The sequence below is a fragment of the Podarcis cretensis genome (genome assembly GCF_951804945.1).
Source record: "Podarcis cretensis genome assembly, chromosome: Z".
NCBI lineage: Eukaryota > Metazoa > Chordata > Lepidosauria > Squamata > Lacertidae > Podarcis > Podarcis cretensis.
The window spans coordinates 2,733,090-2,751,634 of record NC_137184.1 but is presented as its reverse complement, the minus strand read 5'-3'; the positions used below and the strand labels follow the sequence as shown (position 1 = coordinate 2,751,634).

Here is an 18,545-nt window from a genome sequence, read left to right as displayed (position 1 = left end):
AGACATTGCTGAATTACAACTCCCATCAGCCCCAGTAAAAATGGCCAGGGGTGATAGTTATAATTCAGCAACATTTGAAGGGATAGAGGTTCCCCACAGCTGCTTTTGCATGATGAGAATAAACAACAGTGAGCCTGAGACTTGCATGCTCCCCTGCCTTCTTGTCTAGGAATTTGGAAGTTTCTGCAGCTTGATTTGTCATCTAAACTAACAAACTGGAGAATTTCAACTATGGCTTGTTCGGAATAAGTCAGCTTCAAACCATGGAGGTGACTTGTTAAAACAAACCATATTTAAACAATCACAGTTAAGTGACACACTAACTATGAACAACATGTTTTTTTAAAAAGCCACAGTTTCCAGACTCCCTTTAAACTTGTTTTAAATTCCTTTGTCCGTTGGTCAGATGGCTATGTGATCAAGTGGGCTTCAAAGCAGTTGCATGTTCCTACCCAACAGGGCTACACATCCTTGTTTTTTTATTTAAAAAAACTTGGGTCCAAGGAACAGTTGTTATTTCCGGTCTACTTATTCACAGGTCCTTTTTCCATTGTATTGAATGCCCTTTCCCAGTTATCGGAGAAGAACCATGAAGAGCCGCTCCACAACTCCCCCTTTGCACGTCCATGTGGATGAAAATACCCCTGTCCATGTCCATATTAAAAAGGGTCAGAAAACACCACCACCTGCAAAATCCCAGGTATGAGTGTGCAGCTGGGTGTTTGTAGGGGCTCCATCATGAAAGCCCCACAGCCCCCAGAAGCACCAGTGAAAACCCAGCCCTCTTCCTACCTTGCAAAAGAAGAGCAGGCCCAAATGGTTTGTTTGCTTTACTTTGCAGCTCTTGTCACATTGTGTAGATGCACAAAATTTGCTTTTTTTTTTTTTTTTTTACTGCTCTGGCTTGTGCTCATGGGTGCCATATCTTCCTGCTGAAAGACTGTTTTTGTTTAGTGCTTCCTTCAAAATCAATACCACTTTCTCCCATTAATAAAAATTTCTATTTGAAGTCTTATACATTAATTAAGGGAATAATTGGGGGGGGGGGTAGGATGGCAAATGTCATGGCAGAAAGGGGATTTTTCCCCAAACTGTGCTGAAATTAAAATGTTTGTCCAGTTTACATTTCATGGTAAACCAAATTTGGTTTGTTTTGCTCCTTTTCGCTAGTGCACAGTCCTCCATACACCAGCAGCGGTTTAGTCATGCTGGCCACTTGACCCAGAAAGCTGTTTGCGGACAAACTCTGGCTCCCTTGGCCTGAAAAGCGAGTCGAGCGCTACACCCCATAGTTGCCTTTGACTGGACTTAACCGTCCAGGGGTCCTTTACCTTTACCTAGTGCATGAAAAAAGCAAACTGTGTTCCTTACCAGGGATGGTGGTTTGCTTTGCTCAAAAGACAAGTCAGTAAGCTAAGAACAAACCTTGGCTTTATCCATCAAGATTTATGGAGAGCAAAACAAATCAAGAAAGCTGGTTCAGCTAATGCTGAGCTATTGATTTGTTTCTCCCTAGTGCTTGTGGGGAGAGGAATAGTGGGTGCAAGGAACTCATGCCCAGTAAACCATCCACTGTCTGGCAACCTGGGTACTCCAAACCAGCAGAAACAGTGGAACCTATGCATTTACCATGGAGAATGAAACTTGTATAATCCCTAAAAAACGTTACACCCCGCAGCTGAAGAGCAAACCCAACAGCTAATTACCGCATTTTTCGCTCTATAAGACGCACTAGACCATAAGACGCACCTAGTTTTTGAAGGGGGAAAACAAGAAAAAAAATATTCTGAATCTCAGAAGCCAGAACAGCAAGAGGGATCGCTGTGCAGTGAAAGCAGCAATCCCTCTTGCTGTCCTGGCTTCTGGGATAGCTGCACAGCCTGCATTCGCTCCATAAGACGCACACACATTTCCCCTGACTTTTAAGGAAGGAAAAAGTGAGTCTTGTAGAGCAAAAAATACGGTAATCAAAAACAGTAAGCCCACAACTTAGGTGGGGGGTTACTTTCTGGGGATCACACCTAAAGTCAAAATTGTGTATAGTCAAAACCCATTAGGTTCAGTGATGTGTGGGATTACCAAAGTCATTTTTCCTGGAGCCCCACCCACTTTCTGCCCCTTTTAAAATTTATTCCCCCCCCCATGTGTGTAAAGTTGAACATGCACAAGTTAAATGTGTGTATGTTGTGGGCTTTAATTAACAGAGCTGCCAAAATGGGTGCAGTTGAGTTGAGTTTAATGCCCTTTCAGTTTTAGCACATTCTCATGCCCAAAGCACCTTGTTGAATCTTTCTTAACACATGCAAATATTGTGGGCCACAGGAGAATTGTAATTTCATCTAGTCTTGTGAAACACCTTCTGTTGTCTCTCTAAGAGTTGGTGTCTTGTCTGCGATTCTGTTGTCTACATACATGCGTTTTGGCCCGAGGCCTTTCAGCAGTAAAGGTCACTTTCAAATATGTATTGCAGCCTACCCATTCAGCATCTTCAGGTTCCTGGTAAGTCCTGTAGCAGGTGGCCCTGTGATCAGATGCAGAATCATGTGTTTCCAATTCACAATCAGTACTTTGCTGCAGCTGTGACCTAAATCTTTCCTACCATACACTAGATCTAATCTTCCCAGGGTAACTAAGGCCCACCTTGCATCATAAGAGACTAAGAGACATGATGATGTCATAATGATGCTGACTGACAAAGAATAAAGCTGCTTTCAGGGGTACCATACTCCTCGCTATGCGGTACCTATATTTCTTTTTCCTGAGCATGGTTACTGAGACTGCACTGTGATGTAGAATGTGAAGCCTTTTTCGTGGTACAGTTTGTTGGAATAGTTTTGTTGGGGGCTTCCAGTTTTGTTGCACGAATTTTAGGGGTGGAAGTAATCTCAGCAAGTGTTTTGGGCAACTAAAACGGTATACTACTTCTCTCTCTCTCTCCCCCTCTCCCCCATCCTCACAGCAAAAGCACAAGCAGAAAATGAAAGGGGATACCGTGAATGTGCGCCGCAGTGTTCGAGTAAAAACCAAAGTCCCCTGGATGCCCCCAGGCAAAACATCTTGCCGAGAGTCATCATACAAGTGGGAGGTAGGACAGCTGCTGTTTCTTTTGCAGCCTAATAACAGGCCTTTTCAGAAGCTGAACTGGGAAGAAGTTGATGCTCAGTCATAGAGCACATGCTTTGTGTGCGGAAGGTCCCAGGTGTGCTGAAGCATTCCTGGCTGAAATCCTGTAGAGCAGAAGTTTTCAACCTTTTTGAGTTCATGGCTCTCTTGACCAACTACATTCATTCTGCGGCTTCCCTGTGGGGAAACACGCTCAGAGCCTCAAAAGTCCAGTTTTGTCACCCCTTGCCCCTTGGAGACTGGCCAAAGGTGAACATGAGGCAAGCACCTTACCTTGGAAGACAGCAGTGGCAGTAGCAGGTGCCGCCGGACCTGCATGGCAGAAAGGCTTCCCTTTGGCGTTGGGCACTCAGCTCCCAGGCAGGCATTGCACACAGTGAGCACAACAAAGGCCAGCACAATGCCTGCCTGGCCTCCCACTTGTCTGTGCATTCCCAACAGCAAGGGCCAGTGGACTGGCTTGCTGGGTTCCCTTGTCCGCTAACTTGTTTACTTGGAGACTGCCTCAGCTCCTGGCAACCAGCACCCCCTGGCCAGCCCAGGAAGACCATTCACTTGTGGAGATTGTAGCCAAGACCATTGCAACAAACAGCTGTGCAAGTCTTTGGGCATCAGAAAAGGTAGGGAAGGAAAGAGAGACAGAGGCCAGTGTTGTCCGCAGCACCCCTAACCATCATTCAAGGCACTCCAGGGTGCCATGGCACACTGGTTGAAAACCACTGCTATAGAGCATGATGGGCAGTTCTGAGCTAGATGGACTGTCTGTCTCTGGTATAAGGCAGCTTTTCATGTTGGCCATCTTGTCAACAGTTATTATTTATTAATTTTTTTATATTGCCCTTCATCCAAGGATCACAGGGTGGTTTACCGTATAAAAACAGAAAAATACATAACATAAGAAATGAAAACAATAACTCTTCCCACTGTTGCCCTGTTTAAAAGGCCATAGATGGTTTAATCAGCCAAAGGCCTGGTTATAGAGGAATGTTTTTGCCCGGCACCTAGTTGATTCTCTGGCTTCCCATGCTCAGGAGCTGTATGTACCCACCCCCAGGATTTCCCCCAGGAAGAGCTTGGGAATGAGCCTCGGGTTTTTAAAAGAGACGTTTGCTTTTATGAAAGTGTTGTTCTTGTTTTTAATATACAGAACAAAAAACTAATTAAAATAAATCAATGGGTTATAACTTCCTGTGGTATACGACCACAGGGAGCATTAATGGCTACGAATAAGATCTATTTATTTTGGTACATGGGTTTGGGTTTGAAGATCGTGAAAAGACAATGAAATTGTTTGACAATTTGGGGGGTCTAGGTCTGTATTTTGGGACAGGAGGATGAATCTTCAGTTCAAATGCTTTGGTATGAAAATATTCTTGTATTGTGATGGGGCATTCCCTTTCCCTTGTGCAGTGTAAAGGAGATGAAGGTTTGCGACAGCCACCATAATCTTCAAGACTCTGGTTCAGCCATGGAGCTTCTGTGCTCCATCTGCTCCTCTTGCACCCTGCTTGCCCTGGGTGCAAGAAAACCACTGAACTGTGATTAAAAAGTTAGCAGTAACCGAGTTAATTCAGCAGTAATAACTACTGAGATATAGAAAATGAGGAAATGAAAAGATAGGGATTAATTAGAATATGTAGTGGAAAAGAAAATCATGAAGTGAACTGTGGAAAGGGCAGGGGGAAGTCAAAATTAAATGTCTATTTGGTATTTAGATCATCATTCAGTGTACTTATTGTAAAATGAAAATGATAGACTTCTCTGTGACCCTTCCCCTCCGCTGGGAGATGGGAATCATTTGAATGGTCTGCCCCTGCTGCTTAGTGGATCCAAAGGGTTTCCAGAGAGTGGTAGGGGATGTTTTATTCCATGTTGATGGCCTTTCCGCTGATTCCCTGGTGTCCCACTGGAATGCGGAGTTAACCAGGGCTGTCGACTGTCTGGCTCTGAAGTGCCCTCTCTGATTGCATGGATCCTGGACAGCCCTGTGGTTTTCCCCAGAGCTGAGGGCAATGAAGCAATTGCTGAGATGACTATAGCACCAGTGGCAGAAAACTCATTCTGAATTGGACAGGACACAGGTTAGAGCTCAACATTGAGCCTACCAAGTGGCAATAGCAACAGCAAAGACTTTCTTCACCACCTCTATTGCATCTGCAGAGAACAGCAGCAGGAGACACTTTCAGGTGGTTTGCAATCTAACCGCCTCCTTTGCCATTGGGGCCTGGTGAGGACCACAAAATCTCCTGCAATGATTTTGCTAAATTCTTTGCAGATAAAGTCACTCAGATTTGGAAAGAGGTAGACTCCACTGTGGGAGCAGGGCGGGCGGGAGAGTGCTAGAGTCCTTTCTAGTTAAGTTGCATGGGATCAGTTCCAATCTGTTACCTCCGAGGATGTGGACAGGCTGTTTGGATGAGTGAAACAGACCACCTGTCTCCTTGATCCTTGCCCATCTTGGCTAATCAAAGCGAGCCACGAAGGACTGGGGGATGGGCTCTGGGGGTGGTGAATGCTTCCCTCTGTGAGGGAGCCTTCCCAGACCCGTGGAAAGAAGTGGTTATTAAATGCTTCTTTAAAAAACATCTTTGGACCTGGCCGATGTGACCAGCTATTGCCCAGTTTCAAATCTTTCATTCTTGGGCAAGGTGGTCGCTGAACAACGGGTGGTCGCTGAACCACTCCAGGCACGCCTGGAGGATTAAAACCATTTAGACCCCTTCCAGTTGGGATTGAGGCCTCATCATGGGACTGAAATTGCCTTGGTCTCACTGGTAAGTGATCTCCAGTGGGCTAAGGATAGAGGTGAAAGCAGTTTCCTGGTCCTGCTGGATCTCTCAGCAACCTTCGATACCATCAACCATGACATCCTCCTGGACCGTCTAGAGGAGCTGGCAGTTGTGGGCAGTGCTATGCAGTGGTTCCGCTCCTTCCTCCTGGGCCATGTCCAGAAAGTGGTGTGGGGGGATCAGTGTTCAGACCCCTGGCCTCTTACTTGTGGGGTGCCTCAGGGCTCTGTCCTCTCCCCTGTGCTTTTTAACATCTACATGAAGCTGCTAGGAGATAATCAAGGGCTTTGGGCTGGGTGTTCATCAGTATGTGGATGATACTCAGCTCTACCTCTCCTTCAAATCAGAACCAGTGAGGACATTTAAGGTCCTGTGTGAGTGTTTGGAGGTGGTTGGCAGATGGATGGCAGCTAACAGATTGAGGACGAATCCTGACAAGACAGAACTACTGTTTTGGAGGAGAGGGGGAGGGTGGGTGTGGAGGACTCCCTGGTCCTGAATGGGGTAACTGTGCCCCGGAAGGACCAGGTGTGCAACCTGGGAGTCATGTTGGACTCACAGCTGTCAGTGGGGGCACAGGTCAATTCTGTGTCCAGGACAGCTGTCTACCAGCTCCATCTGGTATGCAGGCTGAGACCCTACCTGCCTGCACACTGTCTTGCCAGAGTGGTATATGCTCTGGTTGTCTCCTGCGTGGACTACTGTAATGCGCTCTACCTTTGAAGGTGACTTGGAAACTACAACTAATCCAAAATGCAGCATCTAGACTTGTGAATGGGAGTGGCTGCCGGGACCATATAACACCTGTCCTAAAGGATCTTCATTGGCTCTCAGTGCGTTTCTGAGCACAATTCAAAGTGTCGGTGCTGACCTTTAAAGCCGTAAACCACCTTGACCCAGTATACCTGAAGGAGTGTCTCCACCCCCACTGCTCAGCCTGGACACAGAGGTCCTGCTCCAAGGGTCTTCTGCTTGTTCCAGGCAGAGGGCCTTCTCGGTAATGGCACCCACCTTGTGGAATGCCCTCCCTTCAGATGTCAAAGAGATAAAGAATTACACAACTTTTAGAAGACACCTGAAGGCAGCCCTGTATTGGAAGGTTTTTAGTGCTTGATGTGTTATGTTTTTATATATGCTGTAAGACTGTCTGGGGAAATCCAGCCAGATGTGTGCGGAATTGATCACATCTACTTGAGTGAAGTAATCTTCCAGTTCAGCATTTCCATTTTAACAATGGAGATGGGAGACTGGCTCGTGTTCTCTTCTTTGGTACAGTCCTGGAGGAGTGAGCGACATGGCATGACACCTAATTAAAAAGTCATCAGACAAAATAACTGAGGACCTGTCTGTTAATAGCTGTTTGACATAATATCTGAATTGTGGGGCTGCCCTTGAAGACAGGAGGGTGTGGAGGTTGGTGCAGAATGCAGCTGCTGGGTGGTGAGTGGGGCAGCCCCATGAAACCACTGCTGCCCCAGTCCAGAAAGCACTGCATTGGCTGCCGGTGAGTGACCGGGCTCAATTCATGGTGTTAGTACCAGCATATAAAATCCTGAATGGATTGGGATCAAGGACCTAAAAGGGCAATCATTCCTCTTTACCCAGGAGTTTGACGTCTGAAAGACAGTTTTCCTGGCAACCCTGAGATCACGATGTTTTTAACTGGTTGTAGAATGATTTTTAAAAACAGGTTTTTTTAAGGATATTTTCTTTTTGGTTTTTTTTTTTTAAAAAAAACACCTCTCATGAGAGGAAAGGTGTAAGAAGCAAAATAACAGCCTCTGTCCTATTCTCAATCAGGGACCAACCCATCGCCTGGAAATAACTCCTCCAGATTCAGATAAGTTACTGTCAGTGCTCCGCTTGAGTGATCTTTCAACAGACGAGGAGGACGCCATTCACTGCAAAATGGACAAGTACGAGAAGAAGATAGGGAGCTTAATGAACGTGGTGGGCACCTTGAAAAATGAGGTGAGGCAGTCAGAGTTGAGTTGATATTTCTTCTTCTTCCAACATGTTTGGAATGAACGTTTGGAATTTTGTAGAAAATGATGTGGCACAACCCCCTTGTTAAAACGTCTTGTGGTGTTAGGGTGAATTGTGTGAAGATTTTTGCCCCATCCTTCCGCCAGTCAATTTCATTGTTTAAACCTGAGTTTGAAGAGGAAAGAGAGGTCACAGGAAACCTTTGGCACTCCTTACGTTGCTGGATTCCAATCCCATTATCCTTAACCACTGGCCATGCTGGCTGGGAGCGATGTGAGTTGGGCATCTGGAGGGTCTCAGGTTCCCCACCCCACCTATTCTGCCTCCCCCCCCCCCCCCGTTTAAAAAAGACAGCAGAGAACAAGAAAAGGTGCCTGATGACAAGTTTTCCAAAGCTAGCAGAACAAAACAGCTATAGCAAAATTAGCAGGCTTCTATTAAGAGGATTGGGATGCAGGTGGCGCTGTGGGTTAAACCACAGAGCCTAGGACTTGCCAATCAGAAGGTCGGTAGTTCGAATCCCCGCGACGGGGTGAGCTCCTGTTGCTCAGTCCCTGCTCCTGCCCACCTAGCAGTTCGAAAGCATGTCAAAGTGCAAGTAGATAAATAGGTACTGGTCTAGTGGGAAGGTAAACAGCATTTCCGTGCACTGCTTTGGTTCGCCACATGACCCAGAAGCTGTACGCCGGCTCCCTTGGCCGGTAAAGCGAAATGAGCGCCGCAACCCCAGAGTTGGTCACGACTGGACCTAATGGTCAGGGGTCCCTTTACCTTTATTAAGAGGATTATTGACTTGCTCTTCATGTTCAGTAATGGCTACCATATAAATTGGTATAAAGTGTGTTGCCCTGTTCAATTGACATCCTCCAAATTGCAGCCCTGTAAGAATAAGACCTGGGGGCATTTAGTCTAGACGCTACGGTAACAATGGAACAGCTCCAAGTACAGGAGTTCCATTCAGGTGACCAGTGTTCACTTTCTGCATTATTAGAGCCCACCTTCCTGTAGGGCAAAGCAGAATTTGTTCCACTTTGAATGGGCTGGATGAATGGGCAGAATTGTGATATTTCCTCTTTTACTAAAATCTTCCTAAATTTGTTGGCCAAAGTGTTTTTATTTTCTGATATATTGTGGGTGAAAAATTTATCTCTTTCTCTCTGTTGAATTTGTTAGATGTGTCCTCAGATCTGTCCTCAGATCAAAATGCCAAAGCGGGATGATGGGCGATGTGTGGCTAAGCGTCTCCTTGAAGAGCAAAAGGAAGAGCTGGACGAGGTCACTCAGGAACTGGTGGAGACAGAGCATGAGAACACTGTTCTCCGGCGCAATATTGAACGTATGAAGGAGGAGAAAGACCTTAGCATGTAATTAAGCCTTTGACCCTTCCTATCTCTGTATATCACTGGGTTTGGGAGAGCAGCTGTGGGCAAAGCCCATGGCCCTTTACAATTTACAGGTGGTTGTAGTCGTGGGGTCTTACTCTCTCTTTTGGAGCAGGGTTATGATTTTTACACTTGGCCTCTTTCGTTGGGAGCAGCCTCGGTCTGCTTCAGAGCAGCAGGGCTTTCTTGGAATAACTGATCTGAACCATTGCAACCAAATATCCCTGACATAGCTAGGATTCAGCAGTCTGGGTGGAAGCTGCTGAAAATGGCAACTGTATTGTGTGCACTGTTACTCCTGCACCTGCTACTGTGGGGCCTGTGTCAAACCAGAGGAAATGCCCCCATTTGTCCCAGACAAGTGCTCATAAGCACCAGCAGAACTGTCAGTAGAGGGTCAAACTTCTCATGATAGACTGCAGCTCCTGGGCAGCTAAGAGCATTTGGGGGATGTGGTGTGACCTACGCCTTCTGCTGCTGTTGTGATTATGTTGTTCAAGCTCAGTCTATAAACATGTGGCAGAATCCTGAGGTTGGTAGGCTGTGCTTCTTCATGGTGAGAGGCAAGGAATTCTATTACTTTAAGTACCTCCTTGGGATGTGGGTGGCGTTGTGGTCTAAATCACAGAGCCTAGGGCTTGTCGATCAGAAGGTTGGCAGTTCGAATCTCCGTGACGGGGTGAGCTCCCATTGCTCAGTCCCAGTTCCTGTCAACCTAGCAGTTTGAAAGCACGTCAAAGTGCAAGTAGATAACTAGGTACTACTCCGGCGGGAAGGTAAACGGCATTTCCGTGCGCTGCTCTGGTTTGCCAGAAGCGGCTTAGTCATGCTGGCCACATGACCCGGAAAAACTGTCTGCGGACAAATGTCGGCTCCCTCAGCCAGTAAAGTGAGATGAGCGCAGCAACCCCAGAGTCGTTCATGACTGGACTTAACTTAACCTTTTTACCTCCTTATAATTGTTTCAAGATTCCTTATACATTTAAAACTGGCACATCAGGGGCACAATCTCCAGCCTAGTGTCTTTTCTGGCCTTTTTTACAAGGCATAGGGGATTTAATAAAATTTGGGTTAAAAAATGAATAAATGATAATCCTCTGCCCCCTGTCCCATGCTATTTGAGGATTAACACATTATTCCTTTCCAGACTTCAGAAGCGGCACTTGATGCACGAGAAAGAATGCTTGATGTCCAAGCTAGTGGAGGCTGAGCTGGATGGAGCAGCTGCCGCCAAACAGATTAAGGCCCTGAAGGACGCTATCTGCAAACTAAAATCTGTATGTGCCAGTCCAGAGTAGTGCACAGAAACAGCTTTTCAAAAGGTGGTGGTTGGGAGCATCCCCAAAGAGGAGCAGGTGGTTTCAGTGGGGAGTCTGGTGGCTTGCCTTGGTCTATTGATTAGGAAAAGAGCAAAAGCGCGACTGCCTGCTCCCCTGGCCATTCCCAGGTGGTGTTGCTTAAGCTTGTCTAGATGTACAAGGAAGATGAGGTGGTAACACTACATACAGGACTTGGCAGGGGAAACCGAAGGTAGAGTTGTAGGCCTGGGCGACATATTGATATATTGCTCAGGACTGGTATGAAAGGGAGTCAACGATGGTGGTTTCACTCAGCAGTTTATCGTGGATGAAACCGTTGCCTCCTTTGCTACCAGCACCCAGCATGCTGAGGGGAAAACAAACTGCAGCCGGGCGTTGGAGGCAGAGGGACTCCGGAGCAGTGGCAGTTTCACCAGTGATATACCATCAAGTGAAACCATCTTCGTGGTCTGTCCCTCTCACCGGCAGTGGGAGAAACTAGCTGCATCAGCGAGGCATGATATAGCTTGTTCCTCCTGAGGAGGAACAGCTTGGCTGAGGAGTGCGCCTCTGCCTTCACCTCAGCCAATCACTTTTATGGAGCCCCTGACCTGCCACCGGCTCACACAAGCCAGTGGCAGGGTGAGGGAATCTATTAATGTGTTCCCCAGCTGTGAGAGCCTCATTTCGGCTCCTGCTTGCATGTGAGAATGAGCACGATCGCGACTGTTCAGAAGGGGAGGTGCAGGCTGCATCACAGTTCTCCACTCGGGTGCACGGCTGTGCGCCCCTTAACGGAGATGTTGAAAGGAGCTCCCACTCGCCTGTTAGACTTGCCCCCCCACTCCATTAGACTCCCCCCACCCTGCCTTGCGGATTTAGCCCAGAAGGGTGAGCTGTGTCTTTCTTCTCAGGGTGAACAACCATCCCACAAAGAGGCAGCGTGCCTGAAGGAGCTTTGCAAAGGACCCCCCAAGGTCTCTGCTCCCTGTTGGAGCTTGCTCAGCCCGCTGCAGGCAGGAGCCTTTCCACCCTCCAGCTGATCAGCAGGCTGGGGCCAGTTGCATTGGCCTCAGCCTGTGAGGTGCTGGAGTCCAAAGCGCCTCAGCTGCCGCGGTGAGAGCTGCTGCAGTTTCATCCAGCGTCTCACCGGCTGGGGCCAGTATAGCTTCTTTCAACATTGCAGTTTATTACCAAGCAGAGATGTTTGGGTGTTGAAAACCTAACATCACCCAGCCCTAGAGAGTTGGCAAAAATTGCTTCATCTCCTCTTTTTTGTTTGCAAGTGCCGCTGTTTGTTCTGAACTCCTTCAGCTGAAGTAAGGACATCTGATTACTGAAGGCACCTGTGGATTCAATTCAATAAGTTTTGAATCATCTGCTTCCTTCCCTGTTTTATTAAACAACTGCAAATAGATACACATCAAGGAGGGGGGTTCAGTCCCAGCCCTTTACCTGCTGTGCTGGTCTTTACAGTGTAGGTTTTTATTTGAGGAGGGGGGAGCCCCAAGCATATGATTTCTCCTCTGCTCATCCATCCTTCCACCTTGTTTTTATGTGTGTACAAACCAGACCCTCACAAATGAGGGCACCATGCTTCCTACATAATGTGTGTATGTGTGTGTGTGAGAGAGAGGGGGGGGGCAACCTCTTTAGCCTCCAGGGGCCAGATCCTTATCAGGAAGGGACTAAGAGAGGCAAGTCTTGCAAGGAAAGGAGGGAACTTCTCCAGTGCTCTGACTTTGCTTGGAATAGGAACTTCGAAGGGAAGGAGGAGGAGATTTTCAAAAGCCTTTCAAGTACACAATCTCAAACTCCCACCTTTAATCCTGCTGCTTAGGCTGTGTGATCCTGTTCCCATTACAGCAACAACAGAAGATTAAACTTTGTCCTCCTGCCTATTGGCTGATGTCACAAGCGATGCCAACTGATGGATAGATAGGCACAGTTTGCGGAAAAACTTGTGGCAAGCATGGTTTGAGTTGAAACCTGGCCAAGCTAAATTGTGCTCCTTGCATGGTTGTAACAGTTGACTGCAGCAGTTCAGTAAGTCTTCTGGTTCTGAAGATCCATATTAATATGGGTGCTAATTCCTTCTAGGAAACTGCCTTGCTGATTTTATTGACAGCAGAGGACACTGTTTAGTTCCTGGTGTAAGAGTCAACTTTTGTATCTGAAATTGGGATAAGTTGGAGCAAAATGTCTTGGCGCTTGCTCTACACCTACAGTTCTCAATCTGTGTGTACTAAAAAAATAATAATTTCCAAGTACAGACTTTGCTTCCTAATTAAACAGTGGCATCTTTTTATTCAATCCTACATCTTTAATCAAGTTATGAATTGATCAGTTAATATCTGCAGCTCTGCTCTGCTAATCTTAGATTTCACTGTAGGCGAGGTGGCAAATGTAAAGCACTGTGGAACAGTTTATTTTTAAGTACCTGAATAGCAGAAATAGTATCCAAAACTTGCCCTGAAGCTGTTTACACATGTAGCTGGCAAAGCCTTGTTGAATAAAGATTTGGAAGCTGTACTGCCGGATAGCAAATCTGATAGCCTTGGCTTTGGTTTTTTTCTTCCTCCCCCCAGGAGAAGAACATGACAGTCTCAGACATCAACACACTTACTAGACAAAAAGAACTGCTGTTGCAGAAGTTAAGTACTTTTGAGGAAACCAACCGTACGCTCCGAGACCTGCTCAGAGAGCAACATGGTCGAGAGGTGAGTGAGGACCGAAACACCTGCTCTTTGGTACTGATTCCTACTTTTCTTTGGACTCGACCTAAAGAACTGTGTGCGGAGCAAATATGCCTGCTAGTAGTTTTGCACAAACAGGGTAGTAGAAGTGCATAGTGCTGTCACGGGTAAATTCCTATATGGTTCTCAAAATCTGCTTATGCAAGAGGAAGTGCATCTTTAGGAAGCTGTCTTCTGCTGAGTAGGCCCACTGGTACATCTGACTCGTCTCCCTTAGGGGTAGGTATTGTGGTGCCTCTAGAATTGAGATCAGGGGTCAGCAACCTAAGGCCCATGGGCCACAAGCAGCCCTCGGGGGTTGTTTAACCAGCCCATGAGCCACCCCTGAACCGAGCCACCTGTGCAGCACCGGAAATCGCATCTGCACAGACACCGGAAATTGCTGTTGAACCAGCTCTTGCTAGCCATAGCTGTCATGGCCAGTTGTCAGGGTTTGGTGGGCATTGTGGTCCATCATCACGTGGACAATTGCAGGTTCCCTATCCCCACCCTGAGTCTTCAGATTTTGTGAGCCCTGTTTGATGCAGTGCTTATACACAAGGTGTAGAGCAGCCCTCTGGTGTGACAGAAGGCACCTCTGGATTACATTTTCTGTGTTATGATTGTGTTTGACTATCTGGTATGTTACACCAGAGAATCCTAAACTGGTCCAAGAAAACACAAATTTTCTGATCAAAATATCTAGGCAGATTGCAATGCTGATCAGTCTCACAGTCAGCTTGAAGTGTCTCAATCAAAAGGGTTGCCTATTAGTGTCCTGTATACAGTGGTACCTCAGGTTACAGACGCTTCAGGTTACATACACTTCAGGTTACAGATTCCACTAACCCAGAAATAGTACCTCGGGTTAAGAACTTTGCTTCAGGATGAGAACAGAAATCCTGCTCTGGCAGCAGTGGGAGGTCCCATTAGCTAAAGTGGTACCTCAGGTTAAGAACAGTTTCTGGTTAAGAACGGACCTCCAGAACGAATTAAGTTCTTAACCTGAGTTCTTAACCACTGTAGTAATAACACACACACACACAAAATTTTGCTTATTTTGTACACCACTGTAGTGTTTCATAATGTTGGGTTTGCTAGCATTAGGGAAAGGGGCACAAAGCGATAGTTTTCTTTTTCTTTTCTTTTCTTTTCTTTTCTTTTCTTTTCTTTTCTTTTCTTTTCTTTTCTTTTCTTTTCTTATTTCCCCACTAGGTTTTACAATTTAAATTTATCATAGTCACATAAATCATATAAAAACAAAATTCAAGCAACTCATTTCCCCCCCCCCCCCGACTTCCCTCAACTTCCTCTTTCTGGCTTTTTGTACATACAATACTACTGCTTACATTATTTTATCTTAACTTTGTAGTCTTTTATCTACATGTATTCTCATTACTATCATTTTATATCGTTACCATATAATTTTCTTTTTGGTACAGAAGTGAGGGACACACACACTCCTTTCAGAAGCAACACCATCATTGCTCTTCAAAAGCCAGCCCTATAGGAAAAGGGATGGATTTTTTTTTAAAAAAAAAACCTTCCATAAATCTTTTTGGTTTCTTCCTCTCTCTCTTTAACACTTTCTGCAGAAAGACTCTCAGAAGTTGGCTGAGCAGCAGGCGCAACTAATGAAGAGGCTTACTGAAGCTGATGCCGAAAAAGCGGTAAATATATGCCAGAAATTCACTCTCTGTGTTTCTTGCCTGTATATTGAAGGAACTTAAGATCATGTTCTTGAAACAAAATGCTGAGTTCTTGCCTGCGGACAAAGTGCTGTGCCTCAAGCAGGAAAACCAGGTTGCACTGGAGGTGCAACTGGAGCATTAGTTTTCTAATGAAGAAATGGCACTTGCCTCAGTTCCTTGATCTGTAAAATGGGGGAAATAATCCACCTAGGGCTGTTATTAGGACAATTGAAGACCAATTCATCAATTAACATACATCTTTTCTAAACAGTCCCCAGAGGGAAATGAATGTTTGTTCAGTTCTTCTGCCTCATGAAGCTTTTTATTATTTTTGTTCCAGGTGATTCTCAGCTTACATGGGGGTTATGTTCCAGGGTAAAGCAAAAAATCATGCATAGGGAAGATGCATTGGGTTCAGTGGCAGGTGGGATTGTGAAAGCCCACCCCCCCCCCCGGCCACCAGGAGTTCTGCACCCTTTTTATTTTATATATTTGCACACAAGTCAAGTGTGTGTAAGTCGCAAGTTACCTTTACATATTTCAATTAGTTATCTGCCCTTCATCATAAGTTCATTGGGTTGGGTTACATCAACGTTTAGAAATGGAGCCTCAGTTTGCTCACTTTCCTGTTTCTTACTTTACTTTGCTGTTGCGTCTGTTAGATTATATGCCAGCAATTTAGGGCAGCTTTGTAAACAAGTGCAAAACAGTTACTTACCCGCAAAAGAAAATTAATAACACTAGCCTGCTTTTCCAGGAGGGGTGGTGGTGGAGTGTTCCATCCCTCCCGCAGCCTGCTTCATTTCTGTGCTGGGCACAGGGGAGGAAGAAGCCCTCTGGCACTCCACCACCAGCCCACTCCGTGGCCTACATGGCGTTCCTTCTCACCTATGGCTACCAGGCTAGTACTTAAATACAAGATTGACGTTGGGGTTGCTTGGTTGTTTCAGTTGTTGCACATCACCAAGGAAATTTTGAACACTTGACAAATAATTATGATCGTCAACCACTGGTTTTCTGTTTTGCAGCAATTGGTAAAAAAACTGCAAGAGAAAGAAAAAGAAGTTGATGATCTAATGGTTCAGATACAGACGGAAAAGGTAAGTTTTTTTCCTGAGGCATTTTATGCTGTGAGGTGATGGTGATGGTGATGATGCTGATTTGTTATTTCTACCCTGCCCATCTGGCTCGGAAGCGTCTACCTGGCTTCACAGTAAAATTGGGGGGCAATAGGGTGAAGATTTAGAGAAGCTGAGCTTCATCTTATGGACCTGTTTCCCTCCCCGCCCCCTTCTTTTAGGACCAAGCAAAGACCGCATCTGAACTCTCCAAATCCATGGAAGCCGTGAGGGGCCACCTGCAGGCACAGCTGCGCAACAAAGAAGCTGAGAATAACCGCCTGCAGATCCAGATCCGGGTACAGTACCTTTGCAATATTGAGCAAACAGTGCCTAGTGATCTTCAGTCAGCCAGATGAGGTGGTACAGTGGACTTCTCAGGTTGGGAGGTAGAGGAATACAATTATTTTTTCAGTGTTCCTCTGAGTGTGTGCGTTTTTTAGTTAGTACACTAAGAGGAAGACTATGCAGAGTTTTCCCTCTGTTATGTGGTCACCTACTATGTGCAGAGGGCTTTTAACAGAGGAGCGCATTCGAAAGAAAAGTGTCACTACCTCTCTGGCACAGTCCAAAGTGGTACAGTTTATTCTGCCATCACAAAATCCAGCCACCTCCTTTTTCTGCACGTTCAGACTAGGCCTGAGTTCAGAATAGATTGTAGTGAATGATGTGATGGGGACATGGCATTGGGTCACACACAGAATTCTATGCATTCTGCAAACAAGGGGATGGGGCATTTATTCCAGCAGGGGTATGATTATAATAATATAATAATAGTAATTTATTATTTATACCCCACCCATCCGGCTAGGTTTCCCCAGCTACTCTGGGTGGCTTCCAATAGAGGATTAAAATACAGTAACCTATTAAACATTAAAAGCTTCCCTAAGCAGGGCTGCCTTCAGATGTATTCTAAAAGTCTGGTAGTTTTTCTCTTTGACATCTGGTGAGAGGGCGTTCCACAGGGCAGGTGCCACCACCGAGAAGGCCCTCTGCCTGGTTCCCTATAACTTGGCTTCTCGTAGCGAGGGAACCGCTAGAAGGCCCTCAGCACTGGACCTCAGTGTCCGGGCAGAATGATGGAGGTGGAGACGCAGGTTAACTTTTCAATGAATGGAAGCAGTTTGCCATGTTCCATGAATACAGTCAGATTGTGGCCCAACTTGCACCCCAGTTTCCCCAGACTCTAGGCATACCACACCCAATAATTAAATTCCAAAACCTGGAATTTGCAGAGCCTTCATGGAATTCATTTATTCATGTGAGCTGAGCTTTGCCCAAGCTGTGGCAGCCCTGTCGTCTTTTTCTCAAAGTGATGGTCTCGGAACGAGGAAGTTGTTTCAGACAAAGGCTTTTACAGGACTTATACATGACAACTTGGTCTAGTCATGAGTCCATCAACTGTGTCCTTTAGGAGCTCAAGTAGTGCTAGTTTGTAAGACACTGCCATGTATGAAAAGAACCATTGCTTTCATTCTGGGTCACCTTAAGTCACTGAAGCAGCAATCCTGTGCACACTTAATTGTCCATTAAACATAGTGGGACTTACTTCTGAGTAAGCATACATATTATTGCATTGCTTGTTCCTCATCGGTTCCGTGCTTTTTAAACTTTGGGAGGTGGTATTAAAATACTGTTGGAGCTCATTTAAGGAAATGTTAACTCAATCAGTCATATTCTCTTACGGGTTGAAACAGTGTTTCTGAAGCTAGAAGTTTACTAGATTTTGATATGGCTTGTCTTGCCAAAGGCTTTTTAGAAGGGGCATTCCCTCCTGTGTGTGAGAAAAGGGAGCCTCTTAAAATAGTGCCTACTGCCTGCTGTTTTTATAAGTTCTTATATTAAAAGTTATTCATAAAGAAAACTGCCCAGTTAAACAGTGGTTCTTTTGTGTTTCTGTGTAGGACAGTACTAAGCTGAGTACTAAGTACCATTGGTCTCACTCAGTTTACTTCTGCTTCCCATGCTGATGGATGCTTCCTGTTCTCTTACATAGCTACTTATAAACTTTTAGCTGGTGTTTTTTTTTTGCTAAAGAATCCAATAGCTTCTCGAGCCACTTTGGTCTTTAGCTTTATTAAATTTGTGCATCACTTCCCGCTAAAAGGTCCTGAAGCAAGAAAAATAGGATAGAATAATAAAATTACAGAAACAAACATATCATGAGTGACAATATATATAACAGTATAATATCATTTAGGTCAGAAGTAGGGAAAGAAGGATACAAAAACTTGGGGTTCAACAGTGGTTCTGCATCTGTTCCAGCATCCTGCCCCAGAGCAGTGGTTTGCCCCGGATCCTCCAGAATAAATAGACAGACAGCTAGAGATTATAGTAGAAACTTTTGGTGGTAGGAATTAGTGTGAAGAAAGGGGTGACATCTTCCTTCAATATACCAACTGAGAAAAAGATGCAGAACTAAG

At 45.6% G+C, this 18,545-nt stretch overlaps 1 protein-coding gene and 1 long non-coding RNA gene across 6 annotated transcripts in view; one reads left to right on the top strand and one right to left on the bottom strand.

Moving 5' to 3' along the window:
- The window catches only part of ODF2 (outer dense fiber of sperm tails 2), a 36,335-nt gene that overhangs the window by 1,997 nt on the left and 15,793 nt on the right, over nt 1–18,545 (top strand). The window contains exons 3-11 of one of the 5 annotated variants that reach the window (XM_079962025.1): nt 574–700; nt 2,960–3,085; nt 7,713–7,883; nt 9,072–9,262; nt 10,428–10,557; nt 13,167–13,298; nt 14,909–14,983; nt 16,033–16,104; nt 16,305–16,421. In XM_079962025.1, coding sequence (XP_079818151.1) covers nt 590–700; nt 2,960–3,085; nt 7,713–7,883; nt 9,072–9,262; nt 10,428–10,557; nt 13,167–13,298; nt 14,909–14,983; nt 16,033–16,104; nt 16,305–16,421 — 1,125 coding nt within the window. In that variant the 5' untranslated portion in view covers nt 574–589. Of the gene's footprint in view, nt 1–538; nt 701–2,629; nt 2,814–2,959; nt 3,086–7,712; nt 7,884–9,071; nt 9,263–10,427; nt 10,558–13,166; nt 13,299–14,908; nt 14,984–16,032; nt 16,105–16,304; nt 16,422–18,545 lie in introns of those variants that run through there. The other 4 variants (XM_079962024.1, XM_079962027.1, XM_079962026.1 and 1 more) reach the window with 4 other exon arrangements.
- LOC307207980 overlaps nt 1–18,545 on the bottom strand; it is a 68,374-nt gene that overhangs the window by 46,920 nt on the left and 2,909 nt on the right. The window lies entirely within an intron of this gene.